The following is a 19,081-nucleotide window of genomic DNA, read 5'->3' on the forward strand; positions in this document are numbered from 1 at the left end:
CGTGTGTAAAATGTCACCAAAGCAGCATGAAGACAGTCTTGTGGAATACCTGGCTTCCCCGACATTCAGCAGCCCTTGTGTAATCGAACTTGTTTGAGAGACCCTATGGAAGGATAACGAAATAAGGGTGAACAACGTATTTATTACAGTGACAGAGGTTTTGGTGTAGATTCTAACTACGTTACAAAACAAGTGATGATCAGAATGAGGCTAGAGAGGCATATGTACGAGTCTGAGGAGATGTTTGTTCAGTACGATGGGAAAAGCGGCTGCAAAAGCAAAGGAGGGCCAGTTAACAATTCTCTGGTCTTTGATAGGGTCGAAATTGCAGCCAGCAAAAATTCCGTAAAGCCAATACCTTCCCGCTGTTGTAACTGTTGGCGAATGGAGGACTTGGGTACCTCATGACTACATCGAACAGTGTAACGGTCGATACAAGATTAACACAATGACCTTGTCACTTCTGATATATTGAAGGACTGTATATTGAATACGCGGTCTCCGCAACTCTTGAGGTGAACGCTCAGAAACTCCAGGATGACAGGAAATGCCTCGTACGCAATTGTATCTGAGAGAAGCTATTATCGATTGGGAATTGATTATGTTCTTGGCTTAAGGGTGTTCTTCGACGTTTGGCGACACAACGCCACTGTGGTGACAGTGAAACTGGTCGCTCATTACCGTTCATCATGTCATTCGCAATCAGTGTAAGTACATTCTGTGTCGATTGTATGAAATCCGTACATATATCGCCTGTTTCTAATTATAGGCGTGCACTTTTACCACTTAATATAAACCTGAAATAGAACATACGGTCACTAGTTGTTTACCTGAATGTGGTTCAACGAAAAACTTTAAATGTATAAATGATTGTGCATTGACATAGTGAAATATGAATGTTACCGGTTGAAAAAAAAATTGTTACCCTAAGTATGAATTTAGTTTGTTTCATAATTATTCGTTGGAGTCATAAAGCCTGGTGTTAGCAGAGCAATACGAGAGATAAAACTTTAATGGTTCCTTGAAACTATTATTGAACTTTTGTTTAGTGCGTTTTTATGTTGTTTCATTTGCGTTTTTTTTTCTGTTTTCATCATACCGTTTGCTACTACTACCTGAAAAAAACTCCACAATAACATGACCTTTGCAAGATATTTGACATGTACATGCGTAATGTTGTTTTGATTAAAGAGCTTCTTGCGAATGAGCATTGTATGAGATCAATAATCACGAGAAATATCAATTATCAGGAAATTACTTGTCATTGATTTCTTCCCATATAGATGTTTGTCAATGATTTCAGATACTGACTTTCTTGACTGTCACGGCTTGTTCAGCTGGTGAGTATCTCAGTTTGATTGTAAAGTATGACATAGGAAGTGATGGTGCCATCTTGTTATTTCTAAGTAGTCTTTATATTTATTTTACCGGTTACTTCATTCATCATCTGTCGGGTCTCTTCTTTAAAGATTTAGATAGGAGTTTAAGGGATGGTACACTGTCCCTGAGTGTGTCATTGTGCCCAGTGAGCTTGATTTGATATTTGATACAGTGGAATCTGTCTAAACCTGCACTCACTGGGACTGAAGAAATAATCCAGTTTAAACAACGTGCCGAATTGTAGAGCTGATGATAAATGTTCAAGCCACAGACGGGAGATCTTATGCTGGTGGTGACACCTTGCCGTATTGGTCAGATGCCGGTTGAACATGGCATGGATACAATTATGAAACGACACTAGGAATCAGAACATTGGTATGCATACCACAGGATTTTATGGGGACTGGACGAATTCTGGGCTACCAATACATCGTCATTAGCTGTTTAGTCCGGAAACATGCTCAAACCGGAAGTGCAATGGACCGTCCAAGGTCTGGAAGACAACCTGTCACAGACAGAACCCTTCCGTGCAAGTCCACACCTGAAACGACTGTGGTTAACCAATGGACCCGTCAGCATCAGAACAGTCAGAAAACGTCTCAAAGCGGCAGGAATGAAGGACAGACGAGTTATTAAACGTCATTTGTTGATAGACCGCGAGAACGTGCACGTTTGGTATGGTGCTTGACCAGACGACACTGGAATCTGAGGACGTGGTGGAAAACCCATTGGTCGGACCAAAGCCGCTCCTTATTTCATGTAACTGATGGGCGTACACTTGTTTGGAGGCATAAGAACACATCTTTTACCCCTGGAACATTCTGCCAACTGTTGCCTGTGGAGGAGGATCTGTCAGGGTGTGGAGATTTATCTCTCATGATGACAAGCTGGATTTGGGTCATCATCAGGGGCAACTTAACGGGAGCTTAATGCATCCGAGACGACCAGACGTTAGTTCTCATTTCGATAACCATCCACTTGCGAACGATCTCAGTTCATCGGCGACAACACCATTCTTCATCGATCATGTGCCTTAATGGATTACAGGAGGACCAATACAATGGCCAGCTTTAAGCCCAGATCTTAACCTTCTGGAGCATGTGTGGGACCTTACAGGGCGGCGAATCTAGCACAGAGGCAGTTGGAGGCAGCTCTGCATGCTGAGTGGTTGACGAGAACAGATCCTACGTCTAACTGCAGGCATGAGACACAGGGTGGAATGTCCGTAGCGGGCCCACCCGGTACAGATTAGTCTCAATGAACACGTACGCTAGTGTCTTCATGGAACATTTTCATATGATAATATCAATGTCAACAACTTTCCATGCAGCTTGCAGCTCCATACCTTTGGAGTTACATTTCGGGGTGAAAACAGTAGTTGTGATAACATGACGTAATCGCTATTACATTCAAACCACAGCTAATCGATGTTTAATTCTGTCTTGCCAGATGGTTATTCTATCAGATGCCACTTGAATGTTCGAGCATTTAGGTCCAATGCGAACTTGTTTTTTGTCATCTGGAACTGTGAAAATATGTTTGCGTATATTTCACGCATGTCAGCTTAATTATGTACCGTGTGAGGAAAGCCGAAGTAGGATGATGATGATGTTGATGATGATTGTCTGTGGTGGTTACAATTAGTGGTACAGGTCCCGCTGAACTTTTGAAAATGCCAACAAACTACGTGATAGTAATCTCCTCAAAATGTGTATTGTGATTTTAATAATTCTGCCATTCATCTTTTGTAGTCTATTCCAAAGCTACATGAAGTCAATATATTCAGAGTTATATTGCTTGGTCCAGCAAACATACCACCAAACCCCTGTCTCAAAATCTCAGAATCCTTAAAACTATCAAGGAAGGACTTGACTCCTCACAGAAAGTATTCGAGGCAAGCGGAATGAATATCATGTGGCACCGATATGAAGCGGCCATTCGAAAGTACAACACGAAATGCTCCATTTGCCACAAGAAATCATTACACGTCCACTCCGCATTGAGAAGCAGCCATGGTCGTCACCATCTCACCTTGCTTTTATATGAGCTATTGCTGCATGTTGTATTTACACTTGCTGCACGATGGCGATGACAAGTTCTATGTAGGAGATCAAAAACACATGATGCTGTATATCTTGTTTATGCATATATGTCGCGTCAGAGCTCTGGAATAAAGCAGAAAACATTATTACAAAAACAGCCACATGCTGTTTTTTTTATCGCAGGTGCAACCATGGCTAACTACAGAACTTCTAACGACGATTTTTTTAAAAATCCCGTGTTGAGCAAGACAGCTTTCATCCCAGTCAAAAGTAGAAAGTTGTTGTCTTGGTTAATTGAACAAGAGCGTATTGAACCAAACACGCCTGGATGTGTGGCGCCTTCATCCCGAGGGAGTTTCCACGACATGAAACCCCAGTGTCACAACACACGAGATCAATAGTTTCTGCAGCAAGTTCTTCCTTGGATGACTAGTTTGTGATACACACTCGTGATTTCAAAGATCAAACAGTTTTTTGTAAGATGTATTTGTGATTGGCCAAAACAGGCCGCCGGCTGGGTATAAACTCTCTCAAGCATAGTTCATAAATGTCTAGTTGAGTGCATACCACGTGACATTTGCAAAGTAAACGTCAAATGAGTTCATTTCTCTTTCAACAACAACTGAAGTTATTTGATGTGGCACCTGCAATTCTTAAAAACACTGCTTGAGGTTCTCCCAAGTGCCATAGACTTTTCAGTGAAAACCATGTTTCTTTAATTGTTTCTGTTTAATTGCCTGTGTCAATACCTACGTGCTACCTATCAATATATTGCCTAATCAGTGTAGATTTTAAAGTTGATAAGTGTTATAAAGTTTAGAACGTTCATATGTTTAAGATGTATGCAGGTGAACAAATCTTAGAAAAACAGCATAATAGAAAATGTACATTAAAATGCATTATATTTTCACAAAATCACAGGGAATGCATATTATCTGCTCTTTCTGCTGATCTCGCTGATGATGTGGCACGATTAAATGGACCAGCTACATACTTTCTTCCTGGGACAGAATACAAGTTGTGTATCTTGACACAAAGCACACATCGACTGCCGAAACTATCTGTCCTGCTCCAAAGATGTTTCTCATCAACCTAACCCGACAGGGCTGCCACCTAGGATTCCTGTTGATACCCCGCAATGACATAATCCAGCTGTTCAAGTTTGTCAGGAAAACTACCTTTCATGTTCCATCAGGTGCTGGATGAAGGACCTTTCATTGACGTATGCATGTATTTGTAGCAATCTCCCTCAATTTAACCACGTTTATACGAACCCACAGTTTTTGCTTTTATGCTGAGGCGTGTTCTGGTCAAACCGATCTATCCCTCCCATGTACGTTATATAATCCTGCAATTGTTATGTGCTGGGACAGATATTCTGTGAGACGTCATCCTCTGCTTAGCGGCCAAACCATCTTCTTGGGGATGGTGCTGGGTAGAAGAGAGGCTTGGGAGCCGTGTCAGTTTACACGTATCAGAGGGGTACGCAAAGAACACTCTCTAGACTGATCGTGTAATAATAGCTCTCCTCCGTAGGAGCGGTGTCAATTTACACTTATCAGAGGGGCACGCAAAGTACGCAGTCTAGTCTACCAGTTGTGGTGGCTGACGGGGTAGGCGGCTGACTTTGTGTGCTGGCGATTAGGTGCCTGACTCAGAGGGTGCGGGTTCGAATTTGGATGGGACTGAACCAAAAAAGTGCTAGAATTTGTACTTTACTAAGACTGTGAAATCCCAAATATGACATATGTTGCATTTGACCACTTTCTAAATGACATCGTGTAAACAAGGCATTTACCCTTATGGGTATATGTTTTGTGGAACATGTACACACTCCCATAGGTGCCGAGAAAGAATGAGGGAAATCGTCGTGAATGATAAAGTGAATACGTGTATCTTCAGATGCCTTGATTTTTATTATAATTACAAAAATATAGGCAACAATACCAAATCAGTGACATGTTTCAGGTCAATAATACAAACGATACCTTGATCTTCAGTGTATGCAACTTGATCGAGGATTGATCTCTCCTTCGGGAACATGGAAATATAAATGAGGACGTATTTCCATGGGTTTCCAAATGCCATGGAATCAATTATCAATCATCATTTATTCATATACATCTGAATATTAACGACTACGTCTGTATGTAACACTCCATGCGAAGTTGACAATGGGTTTGCTTACAATCTATAGTTCGGTAGTTAGAATTGATCTTCCATAATATACTTGTAATGAGACAACTAACGGGCTCGGGATGATCAGACTCGCTGACTCGATTGACTCGTATCATATCATCCTAATTAGGTAAATCGATGCTCATGACCTGTATCTGTGGATGGTCTGATCAAGACTCGATTATGTCCATTCATATAACTGGAATATTGCTGACTGCGACGTTACTTAAACTACCAGTACTGTTAGGTAGCTGTCACTTGCTCTGAAATGTAGGTGCATTCAGTGGTACATATTGGCAATATTAGGTCTCATGTTCGTCATGGATCTCCAGCTACTAAAACGGGGCGGGAATGACAGTGCAAGCTCAGCGTGAAACGGTGGGGCCAAATGGTTCACGGAAATCCAGCTTGGGTTCTGGAAGTGGCAAATGTACAGTAAATCTCTCTAGTCTTCAGTTGCTGGCGATCTATAGAATGATGGTAGTAGTATTGTCCTGGGCCTAGATTTTCAAGGCCTTAGCGCTGAGATAGTCCAAAGTGCCATACATTAACATTAACTTACGACTATATCTTAACCCTAGGAGAACTTCGAAAATCTAGACCCAGATCAGTGTTTGCTTTTACTGTTATAATCTAATTAGCTTCAAATCTATCCGTGATATTTTAGTTTTTTAACTGTTCTTTGCAGGTAGATTTACCACTGAAACTATTTCGAATCAAGGTTTAACTAAATTTTCGATAATGCTGAAACACTGCTGATGCGACTAAAAGTCTCTCACTCACCAATGGCGCATAGGCGGTTTTATTGGGAAACAAATGGTAAAATGTAAAAGTCTTGCAGATTGTGTTTCGACCTGTTCCTTCTACGTTCGGTTCTACTAGTCCAGAGGCTGTTTAGTCAACGAAACTGTTTGTGTCACCTTTGCCAAAGCTTCGTCTTGCCCTGTTTAGTGAACGGAGCTCTATTTATGTGACCTTTCCCAAAGCATCGTTTTGCCCTGATCAGTCAACGGAACTCTGTTTATGGCATCTTTGCCAAAGCTTCGTCCTGCCCGTTCTGACATAACAGGCCTTCGCGTCTTTGGGAAGATTTTTTTGAAATTGTTTTTGGGATGACCCCCGACTCGAAATGTTTCACAGTCAGGTCATGGTCTATAGTAGTTCAAGAATTTCCAGTCGGGGAAGTCATCTCAAATTATTCTATTTTTTTTTCTAAAAATATATTCCTCAGAAAGACATAAGTGCCTGAGTGCTAGGATGGTGTTGCAAGCCACATTTGTCGTCTACTCCTGTCACTGCTCAATACTTACGTGTATGTGACATCGACAAAACTGCCATCTTCAAAACCGTCAACTGCTGCATGTGTTGGCAACGCAAAATTCCCTCCCTCTCCACTCAACCAGCACCACCACACACTCGCACACCCTGTGATGTGTATGACACGGTCACATGGGATCGGCATGTGCTGTGGGTGAAGGAGATATTTCGACTTGCATATAATGTTGATAATGTTTTTATTCGGTCTGTAAGGACACTGTAAACTATTAGTTGTTAAGTTTATAAATCGCGCAACTATCTGACCCACAGATGTATGTATTTAACCATTATAACCATAATATGACTGCCTTCAGTGAGCTCGAAAGATATAGGTGAGCATAGTGCTACAAGGTTTAATTGTTCATCACGTGATGAGTGTTAACGCCAAATATGTTGTTGGTTTTCATACAGTGACAATTTTATGGCTGTTAAGATCTGGTTTGTTTGTTATTTAATGCCGCATTCAGGTAACTGAAATTAGCCTGTACATAATACCCAAACTGCGATACATGTATCAGCACCGATTATGACTCCGGGCTTCGACCGACGTAACTGGTCCATTTCGTCAACCAAGAATTCTTGTAATAGACCAATGCGAATATTATTGTGTATTCAGTATCACAAACATTATCACATTACATTCTTTCCACAGAGTACATGGATCACCGCGGACGAGAGTTTCTGCTGGGATTTCCGCTCTGGCCCAACACCTCTCAGGGTGGCTCAGTTAAACTGCATGTGCGAGGACCGAAATTTACAAACATTACCACGGAAATTCTCGGAACTGGGGAGATTTACAACTACACCGTGGGGATTTCAGAAACTCTCACAATCAATATGTCAGCAAATATTGAATACAATGGCACAGACACACCGAATAATAATAGTGTCCGGGTTTTGAGCACTGCTGAAGTACATGTTTACGTCATACGTGGTGTTTCCGGAGGTTATTTCGCAGTTCCAAAACTTAATTGGACAAAAGAATTCTATACCGTGTCCTACCCTCCATCAGATGGTGGGTACTCCTACTTTGTTATCATAGCATATGAAGACGCTAACTTGGAGATTACTTTTAGAAGGGAGGTAAACTTTGGGTCCATCTTAATATCTCCACACGTACCAATACGTGTCAGAATCTTTTCGATGCAAATTTGGAGTATATATTCATCTGAAGATTTGACAGGAACGTATATTAAAAGCCCGAAACCAATATCTGTTCTCGCTGGTACAACGTTTCCTGGAGCACCGCATGGGGGCAAATTTGTTGAAGAAATGCTACTACCTATATCTTTCTTTGGGAGCAACTATATTATTCCCACAATTTCAGGTGATGATGCTGTTTTGAGAATTGTAGCATCTGAAAATAATACGGTGATATACGCTGAAGGTGGTCTGTACTGTTATATTGGAGCTGGTGACTACGTGGATATAGTCACAGACGAAGAGGATGTCCACTGCCTTCAAAGCACACATCCAATCCAGGTCGTGTTGATAGGAAAGCGAGCTAATGTGAGCTCTTTCAGCGTGGATGGTTTCCTAGGAGACCCGATTATGGTTGTGGTACCTGCTGTTGAACACTTTCAGAATCATGACAAAATCGATGTATTTTCTGAAGCTGGCGACGGTCTCATTACCCAACTACTGTTTTTCTTCCAAAACGACAGTGACATCGAGATTGGTGGAACTGCGGAGTCTTTCATTGAATATTCCGATTGCTGTAACCATGTAATATCGTACTTGGTAGATAGTAAACAGACAGTGCTGCCTATGCCACAGAGCTTCTCTGTCGGGGTCATGCAGCTGGCAACATCCGGAAGCAAGGGATATGGTCTGACGATGGGAGTTTCTTTGGGTGAGCTAATATTTTGCGCTATTGACATGCATAACTACTGTATTTTAATGACTGGTTAAATCAAAGGCTGATATATATCACCTGACTCATGGAAAACTGGAATGACGTAAGAGTAAGGCATTCTGAAAACTGTAACTACAGCAGAATATTCTGCAATCTGTGGACATCCAAATAAATTACTTGTTTGCTTGTTTGGTTTGAAAATCTGATGAGACCTTTCAGACGATCCATTTTGTAAGACGAACTGTTTTTCAGACCCCCCATTTTGTCCGACGAAGTATGGATTCACGTACCTCAATACGTCGGGCCTGTGTGTGAAGGCGTACACGACACCAACCACATGGACCAAGGCCCGTGCGTCATGTCGGGAAGACAGGTTACGTCTCGTTGCACTTGACACACAGGCCAAGATCAACGGCATCAAGCACTTCCTGAAGGACCAGCTTAACAGTACGTATCCTGATGCCAGAACAGACGTGTGTAGGATTCGTACATAGCGGAGCCGTTATTAGGTGTGGGGAAGAAAAATACGTATTTGTGAGTTAAAGAATGTAAAACTGATCTCTTGTCAATCAGATGTGACATCAACGGAAAGTCTAACTTGATCTTATGATAGATGAATCTTCAGACATGACAGCAAATACATAGACAGCAGCTACAATATATATTACATACTACTGCTACATCTACCACCACGAATAATACTGAGATAAGTGTCACACAAGTGACGTGGCATGTCCTTTTAGCACAAACTGAGTTTATCAAAGAGAAGGCCTTTTGAGCGACTCCTGAACTGAGCTTATGCACAGTGCGTACTGCGCTGAGATGAAGTCAACTGGATTGAAAGGTGAAACAGAAGACTTTGCTGCTCGGGACCCGCCACTTCTCATTCGCAATGGTCAATGTGTCATTTAACATGAAAATGAAAATACGAAATACAGATTACATATTGATCGGATGTCAAACACCTTGTTGCTGACTGCCCTGCGTTGGCGAATATACAACATCTTTAGCGAATTGTGAATCTTTATTATTTATCCACGCAACAGAGGGACATACACAAATGACCCGCCTGTGGATTAGTTTCCTTCTCCGTTTTGGTATCCAATACCCCGTGCACGAAACCACACCGTTATTTACCTGTATTTCACATGGTAACTGCTTATTCGGGTTGTTTTTTTCGTTTTTGTTTTAGGACTCGTTTTTCATGCCTCCCAGATTGACATGTCTCTAATCAACGTTAGACAAATTACTTGAAAACTAATGTGTGGCATCTATATATTTTGGGGATACAGGGATGGCCTAACAACATAGGATGAGGTTACGTTTAGAGTATGTCATTGTGAAGCACCATAATGAGAGGGAGTTTCTAGGACGCCGGTCCTGCCCCACAACGAAGCACATGTGAAACATGTGGTCTCACCCTAGGCAAGTGAGTTTGTTCAAAATTGCCTCTGTTCGCCCAGCAGAAAATGGGCACCCGGTGAGATAAAAGTCATGTGACTATAACCTTCTAGTGCCTAACAGGCAGCTTGGGTTATCCGGGGTAATAGTGAAGATCGGTGTGTTAGCGTGAGCATGCTTTGTTGCGTGGAGATTGGCGCATTATAAGACTTCACATTATTATCATTATTATTATGACTGAAGTGAATGTCATTTTTCCACAGATCACACGTTTTCTATTGGGCTGCACACATTCTCGGTGTTGTTTCATTTGAACGTGTATAACTGGATCGACGGGGGGTCTCTTGGAGCTGCTCTGGACTGGCTTCCGCAACAACCGGATAACATCAGCTCGTGTGTCCAACTGGCCACAGAGAACAATAAAGTCGGGTGGAAGTCCACACACTGCGACGCTACATCTGGATACATCTGCGAGGTGGTGCTGGCGCAGAAACAAGACGTTCAGCTGTTTTCCGGAGAATGCCAGTGTACATACCCTGTATTTGTATTATATAACCACTGACCGGTGTAATTATAGGAATATACCCGTCCACAACAATTCACGCTTGTTGAAAGACGTGAATGAGTTTACTTAAAGCCCGCATTAGCTATATTCCAGGAATGTCATGACGGGTGCACCAGAAGAGGGCTCCGCGAAGTCATGTCATCGTCTAGACGAACGAAAGTTTTAACCAATTAGCTACGACCCCCACCCCCACCCCACCCTCACATGTATTATCTAGACACAGCTGAAATATTGCAGATATGACTACAAATCTTAACTCACTCAAAAGGATCTTAAATGGCGTCCCGACATTTACCAGAAAATATTGCATTTCAGATCATTAATATTCACTCGTCGACAGACACCTCATGTATGCTAAATATTCAACTGCTCATGTCAGATTCGCTTATCTAAATGCAGTATGTCAATCTCAATGTTTAAAGATTCCCACCCAGGCTGCCCTACGGCTGACGGTTACACCTACATCTACGAGGCCGAGCTCTGTGTCAAGCACCACCTTCAGCCACAGTCGTGGGTCAACGCTGCCGCTGCATGTCGGGCTGACGGAGACCGTCTCGTCACGGTGGATAGTGACACGAAGCAACGTTATCTGCACAGAGTATATCGGCATATATGTGAGTTGAATATTTCATTGTCCAGTACGTAGGTTATATGTTTTGAATGTATTATAAAAGGAGCTGGTTTCTGAAAGGGCATGTCAGATAGCTGGTTTGAACCCTGGTCTTGTATCAGCGTATAAGCGCTTTAGCTGTGCGCTCGGAGTACACCTAACAGCTAATGTTTGAGACCTTCATCATACGGACTGTTACACCGTGAAACTAATAACATGGCCTTTAATAGGTAGCGTCCATGATGTCACTGAGGTGAAATAGTGTATGAAACACACTTAGGTTGTGTTACGACTTCTTTGTGGAATATGATTGTTTAATTTGCGAGTAGTACACGTTGTACGTACACATTGTAGGGGACGTCTTTGACACCTTTTATATTGGTTTGGATTTGTACAATGCTTAAGTCCAAATCTGTATTGTGTGACTGTCGAAACACTGAACACCTCATAATGTAGACTCGGTTTTACACACACACACACGCACACGCACACGCACACGCACACACACACATATATATGTATTGCCTCTGGACAGTAAGACAAACATCTCTTATTCTAGCACCACAGTACTACTTAGGTAGCTCTTGGCTACATATATATACATATATATTGCCACTGAACAGTGAGACAAACATCTCTTATTCTAGCACCAGAGTACTACATAGGCAGCTCCTGGCATAACTTGACCACTGGACAGTGGGTATGGCCTAACTGCTCCTCCTTGACCTACAGCAACTGGGGCTTTGGGCAACCCCAAGACAACAACGGACATTGTACTGTGACCAATACAAGTGGTGCCTGGTACAATGTTCAGTGTAACGAAGTTATGTCATATATATGTGAAAAGTCTCTGACAACGTATGCGGGGACTGTGAAGGACGTCGGTGGCCCAGATGATAGGACATGCGAAGGTAACATTGTAAAGAGTAAGCGAGTTTGGTTTTACGCTGCACATAGCAATATTCCAGCTTTATGGCAGTGGTCTGTACGTAATCGAGTCTGGAACAGACAATCCAGTGACCAACAGGATGAGCATCGATCTGCGCAATTTGGGACCATTGACATGTGTCAAGCAAGTCAGCGAGCTTAACCACCCGATCCCGTTTGTCGCCTTTTACGACAAGCATAGTCGCCTTTGTAGCAAACATGGGTTGCTGAAGGCCTATTGCACCCCGGATCTTCACGGGTCACACTGTAAAGTGCAATAACTACAATCATACTTAAGTACACAGTTGATGGAGCGTGTGGATTTCGTGTCAGATCAGTTCTTCGGCCAGCCATAAAAGTCGTAATTCAGTAGTTTGTTAGCGTCAGGTCTTCTGACGTGGGTGTTATTCATAATATCGAAACAACTGGATTGTCCAATAAAGCTTTGACGCCAGTTTGTATCTGTTTTAAGATAACATTTAAACAGCTTCTTGTCTATTGTCGAAAAATGTGTTATTGCGCGAAAGTAATAGAATTCTGAGAGTCTCATGAATTGTTCTTGTCTCTCCAGAAATGTCATCACTTTTGCCTTCGATGTTGTCGTCATCACTGGTGTTGCCGTCATCTTTATCAGTGCTCAGCTCCGAGTCGTCTCCATCGCCCTCGACTTTTCCTTCACTGCACACATACGACAGTAATGTGGTCCCAACTGAGACTGGAGGGTCATTGCAATCTGAAACTGACTTGATTTCATCAGCGAGGGCGTCTATTGGTCACATATCATCGTCAGTATCGTTAGTGTCTTCAGTATCATCAGTTTCTTCAGTATCGTCAGTACCGTCAGTACCGTCAGTGTCTTCAGTATCGTCAGTACCGTCAGTGTCTTCAGTATCGTCAGTACCGTCAGTGTCTTCAGTACCGTCAGTGTCTTCAGTATCGTCAGTACCGTCAGTGTCTTCAGTATCGTCAGTACGGTCAGTACCGTCAGTGTCTTCAGTATCGTCAGTACCATCAGTGTCTTCAGTATCGTCAGTATCTTCAACCGATAGTCCTCTAGTCACGTCTGATATAGCAGGGACGTCTTCATTGACAACTCTAACCGACATGTCAACAAGCACCAACTCAGTCCTCACCCCCATTCTCACCAGCTCTTCAGAAGTTTCTGAAACAATAGTGGAGTCATCATCTTACGACAGTGGACATGACATCATGCCATCTACCACATTCTTACCTATACAATCCCCAAAAGCTTCTGTATCTCATAGAAGTACAGGATCTGAAGACAATGTAGGGCTCAGTGAAAGCCCAGAATCCATTTTCAGTTCAGAATTCTCTACATTACAATCAACTTTATCGGGAACTGATACAAATCCAGAGTCGAGCAGCATAATCCCACTTACACTTACTTCATCGGTTACTGGAACCATCAATGAAACCGATAGCCCGGAAACTCAAAGCGAACGTAATACGTCTTCTTCTCCAGAAGCATCTTCAAATTATACAGAAAGAATCATGTACACAACAACCATCATCCCAGATTCAAGCCCCGAGAGAGGTGTCTTTGAAATATGCAGGTGCTCCTGTATTCCAGAGAACCGACTCAATGACCTCGCAGTTCAATCAGTCGACGCGAAGACGAGGGAAATTAAGGACAGTCTGCTTCTTGACAGGAGAAACCTGACGAAGACCATCATAAAACATATCAGTTCCCCAGACGAGCGGAAGTCCTCCACCAGCATCGGCGCATCGGGTCTGGTGTTGATTGTATTCATTGTGCTGCTCCTGCTGTCATCCGATCTTCTCACGTTCTTTCAAAACAAACGATATAAACAAAGAACAGTCCAAGAATAGACAGAAACGCAAACATAATTTGTTGCACCATTGTTCTGCCTTCTTCGTATAGTGGAATCAGTTTCGGGTGATAACCGAGCCGTCTTTCCATCCGACACTGATCTCCAGTTTAACGCCACTTCCTTCTGTAATATCACCTTGTTGCCTTCATCTGACTGATTTTGACATGTACATACCGACATTTTCAATAAACTCACACTCCATTGTTTATAAAAAATAAAACCTTGAATATACAGACAAGTTTTTTTATGAAAACATCATGAATTTCACCTTTGTATAAAGCATGTTAAGCATTCCCTACAAATGGGAGTGATGACCACCAGAATTCGATAGAGCAAGTTCGTTTTTTTAAAAAAGTGCAGTTTACTGAATATCAGTTGTAACCCAGATCGTCACGGGTCAAGAAGGCTAAAGTGTTTTCTCCTTTGTAGTTTGTTTGTTGTTTAACGCCACACTCAGCAGTTTTCCAGTACATGTACATGCCAGTGGTCTTTGACCGCCATTCAAGTATTCAACATCATATGCATCGGTCTATGACCGGTTCTGATCACTCGATTCTGTTATCCGCCTCTTATAACAAGCATGACTTGCTGAAGATCAATTCTGCCTGGATCCTAGGGGGTGAAAACTATGGTGGTTGATTTGGGCCATCTCTCCCTCGCCTTAAATTTTGGAGGCGAGAAAGCGATATCGCGAGACGAGAAAACGATAACACGAGACAAGAAAGCGATATGACAAGACGAGAAAGCGATAGCACAAGACGAGAAAGCGATAGCACGAGATGAGACAGCGATATCATTGTGTGAGAAAGCGATAGCACGAGAAAGTGACACTACCCACAATTCAGTCCTGTCTGGGTATGAATGACCACAAACTGGAGCGTAATCGCCATTCGCAGTTTCTCAAGAGTAAAATGATGGTTTTCGGTAATGTTCTTGGCATTGTTTGGCTTGACATTTAGAGAAATTTAAGATAGATGTAGACTTTCCTTTGGCATACTATTTGAATGTGAAATACCGGAAATATTCATTTTGTGAATGAATAGTCGCTTTCTCGCTCAATCGCTTTCTCGCACAATGATATCGCTTTTTCGTCTCGTGCTATCGCTTTCTCGTCTCGCGTTATCGGTTTCTCATCTTGCGTTATCGCTTTCTCGCCTCCAAAATTTAAGGCGAGAAAGCGATGGCCCAAATCAGCCGCCATGGTTTCTCGCCTTGTGCTATCGCTTTCTCGTCTCGCGTTATCACTTTCTCGTCTTGTCATGTCGCTTTCTCGCCTCCAAAATTTAAAGCGAGAAAGCGATGGTCCAAATGACCTACCATAGAAAACAATACAGAATTATTTACCTGCATTTGACATAGCGCACCTTACTATCATTTTTCCTATAAGCGCATATCGCCATGTGCGATCAATTGATTTGCGTCCTATATTTGTGTATGATATTAACGAATATTGATATCTTATGGTTATGGAAAGGAACGGTATAATAGGAGTTTCGTATTCTACACTCGCACAGGGAAACACTTGCCCTAGAGAACTGAGACTATTTGTTGCATTCCTTCACGTGGCGGCTATCAAACTAAAATAGTGACTTAGCCCAACATGTATAGAAAGAGTGAAACCAGCAAACAACAAAGACGTGATGCAAAATTATTAAGTGGTGTATAAACCAGACTTGCAAATCAAGAAAAAGCCAAGTACTGACGACGGTACAAATTAATGGCAGTAATACATACAATACACGCGATAATGGCTGTAACGTCAGTGTAAATACTACTCAGTCTGACCAGACTGTTGTGAACTTATAACATCCTCACTTATCCTGAACAGGGAGGACATCCAAACAATGATTTCAGACAGGGAAGGTTTACTGGGTTTACTGGGTTTACTGACTCAAAACGCCAATCTGAAAAGATCTATTTTCTCCTGAAGATATCACTAGAAAGCGACAAAATATTTCCAGATTCCTGAAAAGTTTCTTTTAAAAGCTATGGTACGATTTCGATACATCATCTGCATTTGTAAATGAAATAGTGATGACGCCAGAATTTCCCTCAAAGGTGAGCCATCCCGCCCCACAATCAAACGCAAAGGTGAGTAAATTTTTCAACTGAAAACTACAGGTGCAGGCGTTGCTGAAAGGTGTTTGTCAGTTGTTCACTTGAAGAGTGATGTAGATGCCAGACGAGATCGATGAAACACACGAGCCATAACTTCATAACCATTTGTGAGCGAATCAGATAATTCTTTTTAAACGTTAATGCCATGTGCTGTCTATAGTTGTAGCCAGGCGACACACTGACACGTAAATATACCATGCATTGACACACATACAACTGTGTTAATCGATTTAGCCACAGACCTTTGCAAAGTTTATTTCTCTGATCAAGCACCTTCATGTTGAAAATACAGGCAAGCGTATTATTGTTAGCGTAGAGAGGGGACAATGGAGGGAGGGACGAGATAAGATCGATGTCGATTTACAATCATTTACCATGGTAACATCTGCCTTATTTCTGCAGTCTTGTCAGACGCTGCATCTACACAAAATTTCACGAATGAATTTAATTCGTGAGTTGCCATCCAGAACTGAACCATTCCTTATTTGAAGCACACTGAAGTTTACCACGTTGCCTTGGTGATGTAAGTGCTGTCAACGACACCGTTATACTATGTTCACAGTATTACGATCAGTGCCATGACTGAAATCGTAGCCTTAATCGAGGACTAATAGTGGCGATCCTATCAGATCCTATCAGATCTTCAGATCAGTCGTGGCAATCGTGTTGAGTTTGGACGGTTCAAAAATTTTCTACGATCAACACGATTAATTGTCAGTCGCAATCGTCTCAACAGATTGTATTGAATCGTAACGAGCTTCCAAATCGCGATGATCGGAATCAGTCGTGGACAAGTCTTTGAATGTCACTTAGAAGTGAAAATACATAAGAATGAAGATTTTTATGGATATCAACTTCTTTATGTGAGAACACAACGTTTCGGAGTTAATGCTTACTCCTTCATCGGGTGATTGAGAAAGGGGTACAGAGGTGTATTTATATGTACAGGTTAAACAATAACAAAGTAACAAGTGGAATGAGTTAACGAAAGCTGGAAGCCAGTATAAACAAGCACTGATAGGAAGCCGACAATTATGATAACCATGGTAATGCATTACAGATGATAGGATATGTCTACATAACACAGATACGGGGTAAGGACGATGTACATGATTGGGGATAAGGATGGAAGCCAATGGTGATACATTACACATGATTGGATGATGTTACATAACACACGATAGGGGGTGAGCATGTTTACATGAGGGTTGATGATGTACAAACACAAGTAGGTAAGGATGTACTCGGGTAGATCCGGAGACAGAAACCAGCCATCAACCGCGACCAAGGAGTGTACCTACCAAGTGCCTGGGACTTATTGATAAATTAATCTCATCTATCTGTGTACATTCTATCTATGTAATTCATGTATAGCCAATCTACCCGAGTACCCCTTTCTCAATCACCTGATGAAGGAGTAAGCATTAATTCCGAAACGTTGTGTTCTCACATAAAGAAGTTGATATCCATAAAAATCTTCATTCTCAGTCGTGGACAAGACAAACACCACAGTGGTTGTGGTCAATGTGTAGAAGTTCAATAAACAATGAAGTGCATGGTCAGTCGTGCTGTATAGGTACCTGTTGGGGTCCAGTCTCAGCTCAGATCGTGATCATCTCGATCATGATCGTGAAAGACATCGCAACCACAATCGTATCCTGTAGCAACAGAGCGCATCGGTTCGTGATGAGTGTATCGGAACGTACCTGCACGTACCACATCGTCCCACGATCGCGATGATCGTGTCAGATCGCGATGATCGTGTCAGATCGCGATGATCGTGTCAGATCGCGACCAAATCGTGGAGTCGATAAGGACAATCCTATCACAACGTATGTGATCGTGCCTGAACGGGAGATCAGATCATGACAATATAGCATCCAAGCGCAACAAATTGTATCAGAACGTATCGACTCGCATCACTTCGTATCCAAACCTGAATTTTCAGAGAAGTTCCAGGATAAACTACAAATGGTCAATTGTGGCATTCGTAACGACAGTGTGAACCTACAGTGTTCCCAGAAATTATTGAGAAAATCTTTGTTTTTTTTCTAATGATGCTTAGATTGGAAAAAGGGCTTTCACTATGCACTAAGCATACTAAATAAGGGAGACAACTCTTGAAGGCTTAGAAGGCAGCTCATTACGTCAAGAGTTATCTCCCTTGTCTGGGTTGACATGGCAGAAAAGAGAAGAGAGAAAAGAAAGCTCATTCTAGATGATTTTGAAAGGGGTGAGGTTGATGCTAAAGTGTTAGCTTGTAGACATGGTATTCCTCTGTCTACAGTATACAGAACTTTGAAGAATATTCAAACAGGAACCGGGATAGAGCACAAAGCAGGGGCAGGTCGGCCTAGGAAATTCAGTGTTGTGGATCGCCGAAGACTTGGGCAGATTGTGAGTAGGGGCAAATTGAAAAGTGTTGAGAACATCAGAAATGAAATGATTAGCAGAGGAAGTCCTCAGATATGCAATGAAACAATTAGGCAGGAATTACAGAGACTTATTTGGGTGAAAAAACGTGGAATTCCCTCACCGTTGATGAAAGATGCACAAAAGGAAAAACGTTTAAACTGGTGTCGGGCTCATGAAAATCAAGATTGGGATAATGTTTTCTTTTCGGATGAAAGTTCTGTTTGGCTTTTCCCTAACTGTGTGGAAATTTGGACCAAAGATACTGTCAAACCTATCTACCAGCGACCAAAACATAGCCCGAAGTTTCACATGTTGGGTGGCATATCGACTCGCGGAGTGACACCATTGTGTGTTTTCACGGGAAACTTGACAAAAGAAAGATACGTTGACATTCTAAACGGTCACCTTCTTCCCACAGCA

The 19,081-nt window shown here is 42.1% G+C and overlaps 1 protein-coding gene across 1 annotated transcript; it reads left to right on the top strand.

Moving 5' to 3' along the window:
• The first annotated feature begins 204 nt into the window (after window positions 1-204).
• On the top strand, window positions 205-14,320 carry LOC137272121 (uncharacterized). Its single transcript, XM_067804478.1, has 9 exons — window positions 205-345; window positions 1,304-1,340; window positions 7,570-8,769; window positions 9,025-9,219; window positions 10,437-10,700; window positions 11,161-11,352; window positions 11,996-12,259; window positions 12,847-13,047; window positions 13,291-14,320. The coding sequence occupies exons 1-9, from the start codon at window positions 205-207 to the stop codon at window positions 14,124-14,126; spliced, it is 3,330 nt and encodes a 1,109-aa protein (XP_067660579.1). The 3' UTR covers window positions 14,127-14,320.
• The last annotated feature ends 4,761 nt before the right edge of the window (window positions 14,321-19,081 follow it).

Source organism: Haliotis asinina, chromosome 2 (genome assembly GCF_037392515.1).
Source record: "Haliotis asinina isolate JCU_RB_2024 chromosome 2, JCU_Hal_asi_v2, whole genome shotgun sequence".
In the NCBI taxonomy this organism is placed as follows: domain Eukaryota; kingdom Metazoa; phylum Mollusca; class Gastropoda; order Lepetellida; family Haliotidae; genus Haliotis; species Haliotis asinina.